The sequence below is a fragment of the Molossus molossus genome, unplaced genomic scaffold, assembly GCF_014108415.1.
Source record: "Molossus molossus isolate mMolMol1 unplaced genomic scaffold, mMolMol1.p scaffold_m16_p_10, whole genome shotgun sequence".
Lineage (NCBI taxonomy): Eukaryota > Metazoa > Chordata > Mammalia > Chiroptera > Molossidae > Molossus > Molossus molossus.
In genome coordinates, this window is record NW_023425345.1 from 14,775,261 (window position 1) to 14,795,959 (window position 20,699).

The window sequence follows — 20,699 nt, forward strand, 5'->3', positions numbered from 1 at the left end:
CTCAGTGGTGTGTCATCCATGCATAGTTGTGTTCTGCTTGTGACGGGGAGCAAAGTCAGGAATGACCTATGTCACCATCTTGGTGACATCACTCCCAACACTTGAATTCTTACAAGGTCCCTCAGAAATTTCCCCCTATAACCTTCTTTGCCTTTCTCCCCCACAAATCTAAAAACATCTTAAGATATTCACATGTTCCTTCTATCCAAAACAGCGAAGGTGAATAAGTGCTCACTGTGCTGCAAAAAAGAAATGAAGGAAAAAGAAAAAGAAATGAAGAATGGGTGGGGGTGGGGGTGGGGGAGGAAGAGAAGGAGGAAAGAAGGAAGACAAGACTCGAATGACAGAAACATATCAGGAATTGTGATCGCCAGAGGCACTTGGAGTAGCAAAGGCAGAATTCCACAGGCGGAAAGTTTCTGGCCACGGAGCTGTCTTGGGTTCAGTCGATGTTCAGATCAGGTAGAAAGTGGCACTTAAGACAAGCTTCTTTCTCCTGACCGGTGCCTTGGGTAGTCCTCTACCTAGTTCTGAATGTTCACGGCCCACCCCACCCCGAGGAGGAGCCCACAATTCCTGCCCCTGCCCTGGCCACTCTCTTTGCCCCAAGGAGTAGGCGAGCAGCTACCGAGGGGTCCAGTCCAAGGATTTACTGGGTCATGATGCTTGAAGCTGGGCTTCGGGCATAGCAGGCAGAAGTTACAATGCTGAGTCGGGAGAGCATGTTGTTTCCTTGTAACTTTGTATTTTCTCTCTTGAGATGGTCCTTGGAAATTCCTCCCTGGGATCAGCATGAAACATTTCACAGACTCCTTGACCGATGATTAAAAAGAAAACTCGATCAATATTGCCCTCGTTCCAATCAAGTGCATCTCCTTAGTTTAGGCCCTGCTAGGGTAAGCATTTCACTCCCAGGAACGTCAGATCAGAACTATTAAAGACATGGAACTAAGAAACGCCTGAAGTCCCAGCTTGCCCAGAGCCACTCTGACTGTTCCCACCTACAGGATGAAACTCAGTCAGCTGAACCCCCAGCTAAGAGGAGGCCATGGTGGTAACAGGGGCACGGGCCTCTCTCCTAGTGGCCCAGGAAAAGTGATAACACGGTTCAAGGGCAGGTTCTACAATCCCTGGAAGAAGAGTAACTAACATCTGCATTGCTTAGAAACATACCTTTTCCTCCCCGAGACAGCCCCTGACCTAGGATTAGCAGAGCACACAGTAGGCAGGATAATCAAAGCATTGTCTCACTGGTCATATTTCGTATTTCCTCCGCGTATGTCAATGGCATTTTCTAAGCTCCTTCTAATTAGTTGCCTGGTTTACTCTAAGAAGGTAGCATGGAAGCGAAATGGAAAGGGTGAGTTAGGAAGAAAATGTCATCTCTCTGCAGGGTTCAGGGATTTCTTAGTAGTGTTTGGGAGTGATAGACTGTTCTTTAAAGATTCCACTCTGCTATGGCTCCGCTTAGTCTATGAGAAGGAAATACGACAGAATTTCAGAAGACCCAGCTGAAAATATTCCATGTGCATAAATTTATTTTAAATTTTATTGCATCACATTATACAAGCATTAAACATGGCTTCATGTTGATGACTATTTAAATGTGAAAATTCATCATTCATGTCAGTACCTGTTGGCTATTTACAAGTAAGGAATTATGTACTTTATATATCTCTGTACTTGTATGTACATATGTAAGAATACATGACTATACATATGTACACACAGAAATACATCTATGGCCATACACATAGCTATAGATATGTCATATATAATAATCTCCTCAGAAACATCTGAAATTAAAAAAAAAGAAAAGAAAGAAAAAGTTGTAAACAGGGTCTTGTTTGTGTTGTTTGGGTGACATGGAATCAGGACCATATGAAGACATTCTAGGAATGTGTGTCCAGGTGTCCGGATACCCTTTTTAGCCCAGTGTCTGTAAAATTCCCACGGGATAGAATGCAAAAAAGGTAGCAAACAGGCTGAAAAACAGGCCCAGTATACAAGTTCCCCTTGGTTTTAAAAACTCGAGAATGTAACTGCCCATGACGTGCATGCTTGCTTGGTCGAGAATGGTCTATGGGTAGATAGCAGTTGTGTGCGGGCGGCATGGTGACTCCCCCGCGTCCTCGGCGGGTGCTGACTCCCGGGCTGCCGATGTCTGCGACATGCACTGCGGTTGCGTTTCAGTCATTCGCTGGAGTGTGCTTTTGCACAGCCAGGAGAAGTAAACAGAAGTCAGGTCTTTGGCCTGGAAATGAACCATTGCCTGGAAACAGAGAAGGAGGCATTAGAACCGTAGGTACACGTGCTGGCGTAAGAACACAAGGCTCGGTGGTCTGTGCTCACAGGAATCAAAGGCATTCAGGCCCCAGACTGACTCAGGCAAGGCATAATGTTACTGCGCCTGCTTCACAGAGGAACACACTGTCAGTCTGAAGCAAGGGGACATTTTACCAACTACTGGGGGAGAGAGAGACAAACACTATGCTTTTAAGAACAACTTAGAGCCCTGGCCGGTTTGGCTCAGCGGTTAGAGCGTCGGCCTGCGGTCCAGAGAGACCCGGGTTCGGTTCCCGTGGGGGTGCATGCCTCGGTTGCAGTTTGTCCCCGGCCCTGGTTGGGCCCTGGTTGGTCGTGTGGGTGGCAGCCACTCGATGTGTCCCTTTCACATCAATGTTTCTCTCTCCCTCTCTCCCTCCCATTCTATCTGAACAAAAAATGTCCTTGGGAAATGAAAAAAAAAAAAAGAGAACAACTTAGAAATGGTCTTGTTAGGGAGGCAGCAGCCCCTAACAACGAGGCCAGAAGAAACTCCCAACTGGCTACTGGCCCTGCAGCCCAGCGTGGCCCTGGGGCCACTGCTGGGCCAAGGTCTCTGGCCCCTGGACTCCCAGGAGCAATTCTCCTCACTAATAACCGTCTCCCTCCTCAACCATAACCCTGTCCGGATAGTCAGCCTTTCTCCTCTGAGGCTGACCACAGCCACAGAAGAGGTGATCAGAATGGGTGTGGGGGCCAGGGGCTTGGGGCAAACTATAGAAGCTCAAAGAGTAAAGCAGAATAGGCTCCTAAAGTATTGTTCAGTCCAACTTCTTTACTTTTGCAAATGAGGAAACCGATGTACTTCGGAGCCACCCCAGGTGATACAGACAGAGAGTGGAAAAGCAGGTCTAGGACCCAGTGGGCTACAACATAATGCTCAACAACAATAACAACTCAAAGTCTCACGTACAACCTATTTGAGCTTAGTTCTGGCCAATACGTTTGCAGGCTCAGAAAAACTAAGTATTTTTTCTGAAGTCACATAGCTGAATGGCAAATCTGGGAAATGGTGAAATTACTAAGTAGCAAAACATTTCTTGCCTTTAGAGAAGCCAAGGTCTACTTTGGAAGTGAAGGCAGGGCCAATGTTCAACCTCTGTGTACCACTGTTATCCCTGTGTGCTTGGGGCCTAGATGCTGTCCTCCAAGTCCACCCCCACATCCAACTTATAATAACCTCTGGACTCTTATCCCAGATCTGGCTTGATACAACTTCACCAATTTACCAGCAAACATCTCTGCAGATACCTGGCACATCTGAACTCACATGAAAAGTGAAAAACATACTTTACCCCCTATATGTCTTATTTTTCTTTTAGAGGCCAAATTTTGGAAAAGCTTTCAAGGTTAGTCTTCAAACAAGTGGAGAGAGAGAAATGAAGGGCAAGGAAGGCAAAAGAAATGCTACAATATTATATTCACAGAGTATCAAAACTCACAGCTTATCTACTCATTCCATCACTAGGAAACAGGCTCAGAGAAGTTAAGTGACACACAGCTAGTAATCGACTTCCAGAGAGAAGGTTTCAGGAGAACTTTTTGATAAAATATGTGGGAACATTATGGACCTTTCTTACCATGTTTTTAGCTCTAATCCATCCAACCTTTACTAGTTCAATGTGCACTTAAATGGGTGCCACATGCTTAACACTTTACTATCTAGTTGCAAGAATAAAATTACCATCCAGCAAGTCTTTCCTAAGGTGCTTACAACTGTGCTGGGGAAGCCTTATAACTATTTGAGAAATCATAAATTATCAATACAGATTAATATGTGCCAGTACCTGTGGTACTGACGCATTAACCAGAGAAAGTTTATAAGGAGTGAGTCTCATGGGCTGATGAGTCTGGGGAAAACTTCTTAGAGGATATGGCATGACCTGGACCAGCCTGGGAGGAAGCCATAGATGGGTAGTGGAGAGAAGGCCGTTGTGACTTTAACTGGAGAGGAGGGGCACGTTGCCCTGGAGATCTTAAGGAGAATAGCCAGGCTGGAGTAGAAGGGAAAAGAAGGCTGATTTCAGGGAACACCTAGGCCAACTCATGAACACTGACTGACAGGCCAGAGTGTGGCATGGAGGCAGGGAGGAGTTGCAGGTCTTGTATGTAAAGGGAATATCAAGTTAAATTTGCAATTAAGGTAGGAAACGAGCTGGTTTTGGAATCTTTTAGGGAGTTAATTTGATCTCTATCAGCAGAACAGCAGCAAGCTTTGATTCAGGGAGTTGAAAGCTCCCCCTCCCAACCAACAAGAGGTTTTAGACCGTGAGCACACGTCTCACCCACCTCGTCACGGCCACTCATTGTGGTGCGCTTTGCCATTTTTCTTCCTCTCCTTTCGTTCCTTCTGGAGGCGCTCCAGTTCCGCCTCATACATCATCTCCTGGATCAAGTACTTCTCTCTTCTCATTCGATCCCTTAGATCTTTTGGGAGGTCTGGGATCAGATATGAAATGAGGTGCTTTATACAAAACACGAGGTGCTAAAAACACAGAGGAGAATGCAATAGAGTCAGGTCTACCATCCACTCTTAGCTGGAAAGAGCTCTGGGAGTTGGTTCACTCCAGGGACATGGAGCCTCTAAGTATCTGGAGCATGGGATGAGGCCAGGGGAGGTATGTGTGAGGAAAGATCTCCGGGATAGATGAGGACTGAACATAGTCTGATGGCACCATGTAGGGAATGGGAAGAGGAGTTGGAAAAAGAGGTGGACTGGGAATGGTCCAAGAACCAAAGGACAGCCAGAAGAAAGTATAGTGTGGAATCAGAAAACCCAGGTTTGAATGCCAGCTCTGTAGCTTTTACTCCATAAGAGCTGTCTATCTACTTGAGGGTAAGTCACTCTGAGCCTCCATTTTCTTATCTATAATATGGGTATTGTGTAAATTATAAGAATATGTTTTTATTTTTAAATCATTTTTATTTTTCAATTATGGTTGACATACATTATATTAGTTTTAGGTGTACACCCCAGTGATTATACATAATATAACTAAGTGATCATCTTGGTACATCTTGCATCCATCTGACACCAGATATAGTTATTAGAATACTATTGGCTATATTTCCTATGCTGTATCTTACATCCCCATGGCTATTCTGTAACAACCAGTTTGTACTTCTTAACACCTTCACCTTTTTCACCCATCTTCCCAGCTCCCCTCCCATCTGGAAATTGTCAAATGTTCTCTGTAGCTATGAGTCTGCTTTTGTTCTGTTTGTTTATTTATTCATTGCCATTTTAATGTTCATATTTTTTATTTTTTCCCTTCTTCTTAAGAAAGACCCTTTAACATTTCACGTAACACTGGCTTAGTGGTGATGAATTCATTTAGCTTTTTCTTGTCTGGGAAGTTCTTTATATGTTTTCTTATTCTAAATGATAGCTTTGCTGGGTAGAATAATCTTGGTTATAGGTCCTTGCTTTTCATCACTTTGAATATTTCTTGCCTATATCTTTTTTTTTAATTTGCCAAACTTTTTTTCTTCAATTTTTATTAATTTATATTTGTTACAGATGTTTCTCCTCCCCGCCCCCAGACCCCCTCCTCCCCATGTTACCCCACCTCCCCCAACCAAGACATCTCATAATTAAAATGCAAAGGGTTAAAGACAAAGAGAGAATCTTAAAAGCAGCAAAAGAAAAGAAGTTAGTTACCTACAAGGGAGCTCCCATAAGATTTTCAGCTGATTTCTCAACAAAAAAATCCTCACTGATCAAGTTTTTTGTTGAGAAATCAGCTGAAAATCTTATGGGGGCTCTCTTGTAGGTAACAAACTTCTTTTCTTTTGCTGCTTTTAAGAGTCTCTTTGTCTTTAACCTTTTGCATTTTACTTATGAGGTGTCTTGGTGTGGGTTTCTTTGGGACATCTTGCTTCCTGGACTTGTATGTCTGCTTCCTTCACCAAGTTAGGGAAATTTTCTGTCATCATTTTTTCAAATAGGTTTGCAATTTCTTGCTCGCTCTCTTCTCCTTCGGACACCCCCATGATGCAAATGGTGGTATGTCTGAAGTTGTCCCAGAGGCTCCTTACACTATCCTTATATATTTTTGAATTCTTTTTTCTTTTTGCTGTTTTGATACAGTAAGCATTCTTAATTTTACTTAAAACTTTGTAAACTTGGTGACTCACAGATGGCTTATGATCTTGCCAATTAAAAGGACTTTCTGTATATTTATAGTATTTTAAAATAGTTTAATTACAATATATTGAAAAGGAGTGAAAAGTTATAATTGATAAGCCAAATTGTAACTTAAAGCAAGACCGTTTTTATTTTGTCTGAAAAATTTTAAGACAGTGATGGGTTAACATTTCTTTAAAGAGGGATTGAGCCATTGATAAGCTAATTCCCAGGAAGGAGCAGCTTAATATTGTCTTTTCTTGATTCCCTCGAGTGAAGGAAAAAAAACAACAGTGATGCAATAGTTTCAAAGAGGTATAGAAAGCGTCTAGTCTAAGCCAAAAGGCAGCCTTGGCTTCTGTTAATTTGGCTTTACTATATGTGACAGGAGATGAAATTTCTATTTATGAGTATAGTTATGGAAATGCAAACTATTTTTAGTAGCAATTTTCTTAAATACTAAAAGAAAATAGGTAATAAATTTTTATTAACACGATACATACAATTACTAGGTAGATTATACTTTGTGAGTATAATTATACTTTTGGAGTCTATTTTGAGTCTTAGGTAATGAATACTTATTTGTGTGCTTGAACATAAGTAATGCCATGATGCTACACAACCAGGGGCTACCACTTGTAATACCCAGTTCAATGCTTTCCAAACTATGGTCTTTGAACACCTGCATCAAGTTCATCTTGGATGGCGGTGTAAAGCAAACTGCAGATATGATGTATTAGTATCTCTGTGAATGAGGATTTAAACAATACAATTATCCCAACGTTTAAGACCCATGGCCCTAGAATATTAAATTTAGGACCAATAATTCCTGACTTACCCATTAACAATCTACAATGTACTTTCAAATATTTCTTGGAAAATTCAAGGACCTTGATTAAGGAGAATAAAAAGAAGATGAAGAATTCATATAATATTACTATATTGCTTCTGGACATACATAATCACATTGAAAGTTCTCATAACATATTTATTCATTATTTTTACTTACTATACTATGGCAAAGGATATAAAGAAACAGTTGAGAAAACTTACCTCAAACACAATGATGAAAGCCAGTCGAGCTGCTAGCACGTGCCAGAACTGCAGTGTGTAGCTGTAGGGCACCAGTGAATGAGGAGGGTCACGGTAGTCTCGGTACCTATAAACATACAGGAGAAGGTCACATTTCAAACTGTGATTTTCCTGACTCCCAGATCTCTCTCATACCCACTGTGTAGGCCTTATTCATGGGAGAAAAATTTTAAAAACTTTTGTACCCTAGACATCTGTTGTTTTGCTTCTCTAGCATTTCTTCTTCTGATAAAAGAATATCTCTTCTTCTCTGGGGAATCTTCTATGTAGGTTGGGCAGGGATCACCCCCACTCCTGACCCCAGCTCAGAAGATGAAGCAAATATGATCAATAAGATTCATCACAAGGACTTCTGCTAGAATGATCATTACTGAATTATCACCAAGCCCATAGAAGGTAAAAGCCTGGAGCGGCTGGTGGCCATTACAAACTGGAGATAGCTTGCTTGAGAATGAAGTCAATAGAAAAAAGTAGAGCTAGGAGAGAGGCTGTATCTTGATGAGTGGAGGCTTGGGGTCCAGCCATTACTAATGCTAATATCACCCCGCCAACCTCCCAGTACCTGAACAAACAAATTTCTTTCTAAGTCAGTTTATACTGAATTTCTGCCACTTGTCATTAAAGAGTCCTTCCTAATGTATGCTCCAATTAACTTTTGAGTCAGCATCAAATTCCACAAATGTATGTTGAGCATCTCTTAGGGGCCAACACTATCCTAGGAACTTGCATCATATGATTTCCTTTTGTCCTTACCATACCATTCCTGTTTTCACAGGTGGGAAAACTGAAAAGCATCTCTCCACATCACACAGTGTTTATGTGATTTGATTCCAGTGTTCTTTTCAGTAGCTCTAGATATGTGAAAATATCTGGAAATACTGGTTATTCCAATAGTTCTGCTGTGGGATATATCAAATTCCCTGAATAAAAATTATAATTATTCAGGTTTTTATATAATACTTAACCTCAAGGTCAGCACTATGCACAGGAGGATAGAAGATAATTCCTATGAAGAGTATAGGAATTAGCAAAAGTACCAAAGACTAGAAAAATATGAGCTGTCACTATTATTATCATCAAAATCATCTTAAGTATTATTAGTGTGTATGGAATGTAGTAATAATGTGTCATGATTATTTCGTCGGTAAAGTGATATTCATGATGAGTACCTGGTCTGAAATAAAGAATGCATCTGTTAGTGCGTTCTGTTGTTTTTTTTCTATGATGAGGAGGATTAGGTAATTGTTTAAAACACTGTTTTTTGCCCTGACCAGTTTGGCTGAGTGGTTAGAATGTCGGCCTGCAGACCACAGAGTCACAGGTTCAATTCAGGCCAAGGGCACGTACCTTGGTTGTGGCCCAGGTCAGGGTCGTGTGGGAGGCAACCAACAGATGTGTCTCTCTCAGATCAATGTTTCTCTCTCTCTCTCTATCTCTCTCTCCTTCCCTCCTTCCTGCCCTCCCTCCTACTCTATCTGAAGATAGATGGGAAAATATCCTCGGGTGAGGATTAAAAAACAAACAAAAAACATTGTTCTCTCTAACATGTAGTTATACAGTTTGTTCCTGTCACAAGTCCCGTAATAATGCCTGGAATTTTAGGAAGAACATTTTATTCAGCATGAAAAGTTTGCTTGGACGATTCTAACCTCCTTTGACTTTTTGCATAGAACAGCTAGTCAAGAACCAGGTACTGTTTTCTACAATTAAATATATTACAAATAGCCTGGCCAGTATGGCTCAGTGGATTGAGCATCATCCCATGGACTGAGAGAGGTCCCGGTTCGATTCCTGGTCAGGGCATCAGCCTGGGTTTTGGGCTTGATCCCCAGTAGGGGGCATGTGGGAGGCAGCTGAGTGATGTTTCTTTCTCACATGGATGTTTCTCTCTCTCCCTTCCTCTCTCTCTAAAAATAAATCAATAAAAACATATTAAAAAATATATATATAACAAATATAGTTCCTTTGTTCATCTTTAGTTGTATATATTTCAAATATGGTTCAAGTAAATATTCTAGAAGAAAAATATTACACATATGGTGATTATTAGACAAAAGTATTATATAAGAGGAGGGAGCCTGCATTCTTTCAAGACTTATTTTCACTGACTCCTTAAACTTTTTACACAATGCTGTTCACGAATACAGGAAATTCTTTTCAGGACCCACTATACTTTCCCCCTTCTCTCTCTTCTCTGCCCCCATCTTTCACCCTTTGTTATGACTTCCATCTCCTAGCTTCTCAGACCCTGTTCGGCTTTTCACTTGAAGAATTCTGACAAATCTCTTCCTCCTCAGACCCCTCCTAAACTCACTGGGTGGGAAATCATGATTTTTCCTTGACTTGCGGACCATTTTCCTTGACTATTTCCAGAAAATACAATTCTGGTGTGTCATTCTTAAAGTTCTTAAAATTCCTGTTACAAATTCATAGCAAATAAATTCATTTATTCAGCATGGCCCAGTACATTAGAATCTATAAAATTAAACAGCTATTAAATAGAAGGATGAAATCGAGGAAGTCTTTATTGGTAAAACGGCAGACACGTAATATGTAAAGTAAAAACAGTTGCTTTTAGGTGGTGATTTTACATTTTAATTTGTGGGTTTTTAATATTTAAAAAATTAATTGTTCTTTACATTTTCGTTTTAATATTAGAAAACATTTATACCCACCACTGCGGTGATCTGGCAAAATTTTAGATAATTTCTAGGGAAGGATCCAGCTGTTGAGAACATGCATCTTTTTGTCCAGCCTAAGTGTAGTCTGTGTCCACTGGTGGATCCGTCACGAGACTCTAACCTGAGCCCCGAGGAACACAATGCGCCTGCATTGGCACTTAGGGTCTGAGGACAAAACTCAGAAGCTGTGACATTCTTAGGAGGGTTCAGTCTTCAGAAGCAGCAGGTTTCTAGCTCCCCTGCCCTCTTTTTTTTTTTTATGAATTTTTATTTATTTTTTTGTTACAGATATTTTACCTTTTTACCCCATTGGCACCCCCCCCCCCTCTACCCTGTCCCCGGCTTAGTTGTCCATGTCCATTGGTCATGCATACATGCATATAAGTTCTGTGGTTTATCTCTTCCCACCCCGCCACCCCCCCCACCCCCTCATCTGAGGGATGTCAGTCTGTGCCCTACTTCCATGTTTCTGGGTCTACTGTATTCCTCAGACTGTTATGTTCATTATATTCTGTATATAAGTGAGATCATGTGGTATTTGTCTTTCTCTGTTTGGCTTCTTTCACTTAGGATAATACTTTCCAGGTCCCTCCATGTCGTCTCAAAGGATAAGAGAACTTTCTTTCTTACCGCTGCATAGTACTCCATTGTGTATATGTACCACAGCTTTTTGATCCATTCGTCTACTGGTGGACACTTGGGCTGTTTCCAGATCTTAGCTATTGTAAATAGTGCTGCTATGAACATGGGGGTACATATATTCTTCCTGATTGGTGTTTCAGGCTTCTTAGGGTATATTCCCAGCAGTGGGATCACTGGGTCAAATGGAAGTTCAATTTTTAATTTTTTGAGGTAGCACCAAATTCCCCTGCCCTCTTAAGGTGTCGTACCATAGTGTCAAGTTTCTCTCTCAAACACTTCTTAGTGCTACCCTAAGTTAGGAATGAAAACTCAGCGGTGCCAAAGCGCTGGCTGCCATCCGACTTGCTGCCCGAAGCTGTCTCCAGAATGATGCACAGGAAAGCATATGGCACCACGTTTGGGGTTTGCCTGACTAATAGGATCTTGGGTAATTCATGAAGCTTCTCTGGGCATCAGTTTTCCCTTTCAACAAAGTTAGGGTCTCCATCTCACCCTGCTCCAAAATTTTGGATTCCCACCATTGAATGAGTTTTCTCCTTGTTGCAAATGGACCTCTCAGTTCGTGTTCCAGCCCACCCACGACGCCACTGGCCTTTTCCACGAGGCAGAGGTCTGAGGGAGGCCATGCTCGGGTGTCCTTAGTGCCCAGGTCTCTGTGTCTGATGCAGTGCTATTTCTTTGCATAATGACGGGCTACACATTCCCTGGCACTTGTACAAAGAAAGCACTTCCCTGTCCTGCTATGGAAACAGTCAGGAAGCCAAGCTTCAAAGCTAATTAAATCAAAGTGTTACTCTTCTAATTTTTCAGTGTAGTACCTTCAAAGACGTTGAGTATTCCAGTGGCATTCATGTTTGGAGGAATGTTTTCCAGTGAGTCAGAGTTATTTTTAAAAAGTAACACTTTCAATTTCTTGGAATCAATTTCACATGCAGGAAAGGTGGGCTGTTCCCTTTCGACGTAAGTTAGTGCATTCTCTGAAGCTGCTTTTATTTCTCAAGAAATGGATGATCAGCTTGCAAAACATTATTTTTCTAGCACTGGGTATAGTTAATTTATTCCCATTTTTTAAACTGTGGATTAAAGTGTATGTACATTTGAGAGAATAAGTGAATCTCGTGCAACCTCCATCCAAGTTAAGACCAAGGATGTGGTCAGTGGCTTGGAAATGCCTCACTGGCAACCCCTAAAGGTAACTAGAGTAATTTTCTGCTTCTCTTTATAGTTATACTACTTATGAAAGTGTCCCTCAATAAAATAGTTCTTTCTTTTGTCTGCTTTGAACTCTATATAGATGGAATCGTATTGTTATTTGTAATTACATGTTTATTATGCAATTTATTTTTGAGTTCTCAATTCTATTCCATTTTCTATTGATCTGTTCCCTCTGACAACACCATGCTGATTAATTACTATTTTATACTATGTCTAACATAAGGTAACTCTTCATCTCATTAATATTCTTCAATCATGTCTTGACTATTCTTCATCCTTTGCAGTACTGTATAATATTTAAAAAAATTTATCTTTATTGTTGAAAGTATTATAGATATCTCTTCTCCCCCACCATTGGCTCCCTGCTCCCCACTCCCACCCCTTCACCGCTCTGTTGTCTGTGTCCATTGATTATGCACGTATACATATAAGTTCTTTGGTTTATCTTTTCCTGTGCCCCCTCGCCTCTTCCCTCTGAGATTTGTCAGTCTGTTCCCTACTTCCATGTCTCTGGATCTATTTTGTTCATCAGCTTATTTTGTTCATCAAGTTCCACAAATAAGTGAGATCATGTGGTACTTGTCTTTCTCTGACTTATTTCGCTTAGGATAATACTCTTCAGGTCCCTCCATATTGTCTCAAAGGATAAGAGATCTTTCTTTCTTAAAGCTGCATAATATTTCATTGTGTATATGTACCACAGCTTTTTTATCCATTCATCTATTGATGGATACTTGGGCTGTTTTCAGATCTTAGCTATTGTAAATAGTGCTGCTATGAACACGGGGGTACATATATTCTTTCTGATTGGTGTTTCAGGCTTCTTAGGGTATATTCCTAGAAGTGGAATCACTGGGTCAAATGGCAGTTGGATTTTTAATTTTTTGAGGAAACGCCATATTGTTTTCCATAGTGGCTGCACCAGTCTGCATTTCCACCAGCAGTGTATAGAGTCCCCTTTCTCCACACCCTTGCCAACACTTGTGTGTTAGTTGATGGATTTGTTAGGATTTGTTAATAGTTGTTAGGATTTGTTGATGGTGGCCATTCTGGCAGGTGTGAGGTGATACCTCATGTCATTTTAATTTGCATCTCTCTGATGATTAGTGACACCGAGTGTTTCTTCATATGTCTCTTGGCCATTTGTATGTCTTCTTTGGAGAAGTGTCTATTCAGGCCCTCTGCCCATTTTTTAGTTGCATTGTTTGTCTTCCTTTTGTTGAGGTGTATGAGTACTCTATATATTTTGGAAATTAACCCCTTAGCTGATGTGCCATTGCATTTCTGTATAGTATTATTTGGGCCCTAAAGTAGGTGCACAAAATTGGCTTAATCATAATTCTTTATTATTATTATGTTTTTTAATCCTCACCCAAGGATATTTTTTCCATTGATTTTTACAGAGAGTGGAAGGGAAGAAGGGAAGGAGAGAGAGAGAGAGAGAGAGAGAGAGAGAGAGAGAGAGAGAGAGAGAGAGAGAGAGAAACATTGATGTGAGAGACACACACTGATTGGTTGCCTCCTGCATATGCCCCAACTGGGGCCGAGATCAAACCTGCAACCCAAGTATGTGCCCTTGACCAGGAATCAAATCCATGACCTTTGGTATGTGGGATGACACTCTAACCACTAGGCCACAATGGCCAAAGCATAATTCTTAAATTTTTATAGCTAACCTAATTGGTCTGTTAATGCTTTTTTTCCCTCCAATTTTTATGTTTATTTAACATTTTAATAACAGGATGAACTCATAAATGAACCCCTTGACCCAAGAATTAAAACATGACCAGAAATTTACATCGACCTCTCGTTCCCTCAATTCCCTTTTCTTCCATTTCATTTTTACAATTAACATATATTTGTGTATGTATATGTATATTTATTTGTCTAAATATTTTACTGTGTGGTTTTGTTTGTTTTTGAACTTTCTAGAAAGGATGTAATACTGTATGCAGTCTTCTGAGTCTTATTCTTTTTCAGTATCATGCTACTACATTCACCCATGCTGTTGCATGTAGTTAATTTATTTCTAGCACTATAATATAGATCCTAGTTGGAATAATGTTATTGTGTTATGTAGTGTATGCTTAGATTTATACTCAAAGGTTGGTCAACTCTTTTCTTTCTACTTCCTTAGCCATGTAAGGTCTTGAAAAATAAAGCTCAAGTGTATTCAATTCAGCAAATACCCTTTCGGTAAAAGTTGGTTGCAATGTCTGCTACCACTTTGGGTTCTGCCTTTAAAGATCTCTTACCCTTTGAGATGACATGGAGGGACCTGGAGAGTATTATGCTAAGCGAAATAAGCCTGTCAGATAAAGACAAGTACCACATGATCTCACTTATTTATGGAATATTATGAACAAAATGAGCTATTGATCAAAATAGATCCAGAGACATAGAAGTAGGGAACAGACTGACAAACCTTAGAGGGAAGTGGGGTGGGGGAGGTTAAGAAGAGATAAACAAAGAACTTATATGCATAACCAATGGACACAGACAATAGTTTGGGGAAAGCAGGAGGGGGTGGGAGCAGGGAGGTGGTTAATGGGGGAAAATGGGGGGTATCTGTAATACTTTCAACAATAAAGGTAAAAAATAAAAATATAAAATAAGAAAAAAGAATTATTTTTTCTCGTGATGAGAACTTTTAAGATTTACTCCCTTAGTAACTTTCAAATGTGCAATACAGTGTTATTAATTATAGTTATCATGATGTGAATTACATCCCCAGATCATATTTATTTTATAACTGGAAGTTTGTACATTTTGAAAATCTTCATACATTTTGCTTATCTCCCTTCCCCACTCCAGAAACCACCAATATTTTCTCTGAACCTATGAGTTTGGATTTTTAAAATTTGTATGCTTGTTGTTAGATTCCACATACAAGTGAGATCATATAATATTTGTTTTTCTCTGTCTTGTTTCACTTAGCATAATGCCCTCAAGTTGTAAATGCCAGGATTTCCTTCTATTTTATGGCTGAGTAATATTCCAGTGTGTGTGTGTGTGTGTGTGTGTGTGTGTGTGTGTGTGTAAAACATTTTCTTTATCCATTCATCCATCAGTGGGCACTTAGGTTGTTTCTATGTCTTTGATATAATAAATAATGCTGCAGTAAACATGGGGTGCAGATATCTTTTTGAGTTAGTGTTTTTGTTTTCCTCTAAATAAATATGCAAAAGTAGAATTGTGGGATAATATGGTAGTTCTATTTTAATTTTTGGAGGAACCTCCAAACTATTTCTATAGTGGCTGTACCAATTTACATTCCATCAACAGTGCACAGATTCCCTTTGCTCCACATCCTCACCAACACTTGTTAGTCCTCATCCTTTTTTATAATAGCCATTCTAACAGGTGTGAGGGGATATCTCATTGTGATTTTGATTTGCATTCCCTTATGCTTAGTGATGTAGAGTATCTTTTCATGTACCTGTTGGCCGTCTACATGTCTTCTATGGAAAAATTTCTATTTTGATCATCTGCCCATTTAAAAATTTGGATTTTTTTTGCTGTTGAGTTGTATGAATCCTTTATATACTTTGGATATTAACCCCTTATTAGACATGATTTCCAAATAGTTTTTCCTATTTTATAGGTAGCCTTTTCATGTTGTTGATGGCTTCCTTTGCTGTGCAGAAGCTTTTTTGTCTGATGCAGTCCCACTTGTTTATTTTTCTTTTTGTTGTCTTTGCTTTTGGTGTCAGATTCAAGAAATCATTATCAAGACAATGCCAAGTAGCTTACCACTATATTTACTTGTAGAAGTTTCATGAGTTTAGGTCTTACAGTTAAATCTTTAATTCATTTTTAATTAATTTTTGTGTACTGGTCCAGTTTCATTTTTCTGCATGTGGCTGCCCTGATTCCCAGCACCATTTATTGAATAGACTGTCCTTTCCCCTTTGTATATTCTTGGCTCCTTTGTAATGCATAAGTTGAACATATATAAATTTATTACATTTATTTCTGGGCCCTCTCTTCTGTTCCATTATCTGTATGTCTGTTTTTATGCTAATAACACACTGTTTTGATTACTATAGTTTTGTGATATAGTTTGAAATAAGAAAGCTGACGCCTCCAGCTTTATTCTTCTTTATCAAGAATAGTTTGGCTATTTGAGATCTTTTGTGGTTCCATACAGTTTAGGATTGTTCTATATTTGTAAAAAAAAAAAAAAAAAAAAAAAAAAATGCCACTGGAACTTTATAGGGATTACATTGAATCTGTAGATTTCTTTTGGTAGTATTGACATTTAACATATTATTTCTTCTAATACACAAGCATGGAATATCTTTCCATTTATCTGTGTCCTCAGTTTTATTAACCAGTGTCTTACGGTTTTCAGTGTACAGGTCTTTCACTACTGTGGTTAAATTTATTCCTAAGTATTTTATTCTTTTGGTGCAATTGCAAATGGAATTGCTTTCTTAATTTCTATGATAGTTTATTATTAGTTATGGAATTAATATAGTGATTTTTGTATCCGAAATTTACTGAGTTTATTAGTTCTAAGATTTTTTTTTGTAGAGTCTTTAGAGTTTTCTATACATAATATGTCATCTGCAAGTAGTGACAGTTTTGCTTCTTCCTTTCTGATTTGCATGCCTTTTATTTCTTTTGCTTGCCTAATTGTTCTAGCTAAGACTTCCAATCTATATTGAATACAAGTGGCAAGAGTGGGCCTCCTTGTCTTGTTCCTGTTCATGGAGGAAAAGCTTTCAGTTTTTCAGCATTGAGAATGACATTAGCAGTAGGCTTGCTTGGTAACCACAGCAAAAACCTATAGAAGGTACACAAAAGAGAAAGAGAAAGGAGTCTGGGCATACCATAAAGAGAGTTATCAAACTGTAAAGGAAGAGAGCAAGAGAAGAAAACGACAGAGGAACTACAAAACAGCCAGAAAACAATGAACAAAATGGCAATAATACACATTTATCAATAACACCTAAGTGGACTAAATTCTCCATTCAAAAGTCAGAGTATCTGAATGGATTTTAAAAAAGAGACCCATCTATATGCTTGTAGTTATCATGATAATTACATATAACAACTTGTATTTGTAACAGTCTATTTTAGGTTGATAACAAATTAAGTTTGATTGAATTCTAAAGCACAATGTTTTTACTCTCTCTCCAGCTTTTATGTTTTTGATGTCAATTTACATTTTAAAAATTTTGTGTATCCCTTAAATAATTATTGTAGTTATAAGTATTTTTACAACTTTTGTCTTTTAGTCTTCATACTAGCTTTATAAGCGATTACTCTACCACCTTTTCCATTTTTTAAAAATGTTTTTTAATGTTTTTTTTTAGAGAGAGAGATAGAAACATTCATGTGAGAGACATTGATTGGCTGTCTCCTGCACACCCCCTTACTAGAGATTGAGCCCACAACCCTGAGCATGTGCCCTGACCAGGAATTGAACCGGGACCTCTCAGTACATGGGATGATGCTCAATGCACTAAGCCATACCGGCCAGGCTCTACCATCTTTTCCATATCCTTACCTTTACCTGTGAGAGTTATAGTTTTATGTTTTCTTATTGCTAATTAGCACCCATTGTTTCAGCTTCAAGAAGTCTCTTTAACATTTCTTGTAAGTCTGGTCTAGAGATGCTGAGCTCCGTTAGTGTTTCTTGTATGAAAACTCTATTCCTACTTTGCTGGGTAGAGTAGTCTTGGTTGGAGGTTTTTTTTTGTTTTTTGTTTTTCTGTAAGCACTTTGAATGTATCATGTCACTCCTGGTCTGAAAAGTTTGTTGATCATCTTATTCTTTTGTATGTAACATTATTTTCTCATTCTGCTCTTATTATTCTCTCCTTGCATTAAGTTTTAACATTTTAATTATAATATCTTGGTGTGGGTCTCTTTGGGTTCTTCTTATTTGGAACTCTATGGGCTTCCTGGATCTGGATGTCAGATAAAAAAATTTTTTCCTTTATTATTTAGAGAGAGAGGAAGGGAGAGAGAGAGAGAGAGAGAACATCGACTGCAACCTCCTGCATGCCCCTCACTGGGGATTTGGCCCACAACCTGGGCATGTGCCCTGACCAGGAATTAAACCAGCGAGTGACCTCTTGGGGCATGGGTCAACGCTCAACCACTGAGCCACACTGGCTGGGATAAATGTCAAATTTTTTAATTCTCCAGGGGATTTTATATATGTATATTAAAGTTGAGAACCACTGTTTAAACCAACTGAGTCAGAAAGAGCTGTCCCATCCAAACCTCCCTATGGCAGAGCCAGCCTGTCTCAGGCTGAGAGTGCCGTCCTCACCTGCAGTACTTGAGCGGCATCCCCGAGAACTCACTGCCGTCAGACTCAGGCTCAGATCTGTTCTCAAAGTCGGCAATTCGAAACACGGACAAGCTGGCATTCACATAGCCAACCATGCACCTAAAGGGAAAGCAAATTCTGTAATTATAATTCCTATCACCTCTGCATCTGATTCACTAAGGCTCTACTTCCTGGAATTTCCTACAGTTGTACCTTTAGCTGGCTCTGCATTGTCATAAGCACTTATTAGGATACACTGAAAAACCCTGGGTATGTTGAATCCAGAACAACTATTTCTTTTGTTCTGGTCCTTTGTGTGCAGAATCATCATACAGAACATCACTACCCCAATCAATGATTCAGAGAAATAGGTTAAAGACAACAGTGCATAATAATCGGCATAAATTATAGGTAAGTCACTGCTTTGCATTGATGACATACACAGAGAGATGATACACATGCACATATAAACACATTGCTTCATTAATAGATATGCATGCTGTCTCGTAATGCCCTGAATATAACTGATGTAAATATGGTCCCTTCTCTCCAGTTCACATCCCATGCTACGGCCAAGCTAGACTACATTCCCTGCTTGTATTGTATGCTTTCATGCCTCTGCTCAGCTTGTCTTTTCTGTTGGGATTCTCTACTCATTTCTTTAAAAGTGACAGCTGTGATCATCCTTCAATAGCCAACTGAAATGCCACTCCCTCTGGGAAGATGTTCTAATCATCCCTGTCAGAAAACTCATTCCTTTCTCCCTATGTTGCCACTATACTTACTTCACAATTGCCATGCTAGAGTTTGTGCTAGAGTTGGCTGTAGACGTGTGTGTCTTCTCTTCTGGACTACAGGTGTTCTGTTTTTGTTTTTTAAGCAGAACAGGGGTCTTGAATATTTTTGTATCATAGGAGCGAGGACAGTCTCGTTCTATGCAGGAATCCAGTAATACTGGATTTTCTTGAAAATGGACCAGGAATAAAACTATTGCCTGGACCCTCAGGGATTATAAGGCTCTTGGGGACATGGCTTTCATTCTGTACCAGGGGACATATATTATAACACTAAATTCTGGGGCTTTGGGGTCACACTGTAGCTCTGCTGCTTTCTAGACATGTAATCTTGAAAAATTATGTAACTTCTTTCAGTGACCAAAGTCCCCACTTCATAATTGTGGGATTAAATAAAATGATATGTACAAAGTAAGGGATATAGTGCTTAGCTTATAGCAAGATCTTAATAAATGTGAGTGGCTGTTATTAATTCATCTTATTTATTTTTTGTACCTAACAGGAGGTCAATAGTAGTTACTGATTAAGTGAATAAATCAAACTCTGCTAACATTACCTGGTGTGATGACCCCAAGTTGCTGCCCACCAAAGCAACTAATGACATGAACACAGTTCTGTGAGTGCATGGGTTCTACGTGCTGTCTCGCTCAAGACAGATCACTAGTTTTATTATGGCCTTTAAAAAAATGAACCAAGCAGGACCATTTGTCAAGTCACTCATGGGTGAAACAGTCAGTCAGCGTGCATGTAACATGCCTTAGTGCAGCCTCCCTACTATTCCTTGGAAGGGCGATTTGGATTTATGTCTCCCTCATCTATGAATTGCCTAGAGCATGACGTGAAAACAAATTAGTGCTTTCATGATTATTAGCTGTCACAGACAGCTGTCTCATGGGCTGAACACCCTCTCCTCAAAATAAAGAGGACATATCTTGAAACTATTTATCAAGCATATTCCTGTCTTAAATCCAAGTTGAAAATGTGCCTGTAGTGTGTGCGTACTCCTTCTGGGTGCAAAGCGTTACATACGGACCTAATATATCCATGTAGCTGTCGGCTGTGTAAGTCTTCTTCCCACATAATTTCCACAATCATGGAAGTAAAGGGACTGCTAATGCTGAACTGGCTAGGTATTTCTCTCCTTCTCTTCACTAGGACAGAATCTTAGCTCGCCAACATCAAACAGTTGAGACAGTCTCAATTCTAGAAAATGAGATTTCCCACACGGCTGTATCAAGTTCAGCCAGATGGCATGGACGTGTTAACTCTGACCTACTGTTGCAGCAGATTTCATGTCCATCACTCAGTTTGCTGGCACATCTCTCTGTGACCCACCACGAGCTCCAAGTGAGACAGAGGAAAGATGGTGCTACACTGATAATCAGGGAGAAGTGAGAGGTATGGAGAAAGATGTATCAAACAAAGGAAGGGTTTCCAGTGCATAAAAAAGAATGAAGTCAGTGTTCTTACAGGAGGGGTAGGTGACCTCTGAAGGTATTTCCAAGAAAGGAGACCCAGAAAATGTCTCCATGAAGGAT

The 20,699-nt window shown here is 39.7% G+C and overlaps 1 protein-coding gene across 1 annotated transcript in view; it reads right to left on the bottom strand.

The window, feature by feature from the left end:
- Window positions 1–1,513: 1,513 nt before the first annotated feature.
- Window positions 1,514–20,699, bottom strand: part of ANO4 (anoctamin 4) — a 289,216-nt gene continuing 270,030 nt past the window's right edge. Inside the window, exons 24-27 of the mRNA XM_036251806.1 lie at window positions 18,368–18,487; window positions 7,505–7,610; window positions 4,615–4,810; window positions 1,514–2,272 (exon numbers count right to left, since the gene is read on the bottom strand). Coding sequence (XP_036107699.1) covers window positions 4,619–4,810; window positions 7,505–7,610; window positions 18,368–18,487 — 418 coding nt within the window. The 3' untranslated portion in view covers window positions 1,514–2,272; window positions 4,615–4,618. The remainder of the gene's footprint in view (window positions 2,273–4,614; window positions 4,811–7,504; window positions 7,611–18,367; window positions 18,488–20,699) is intronic.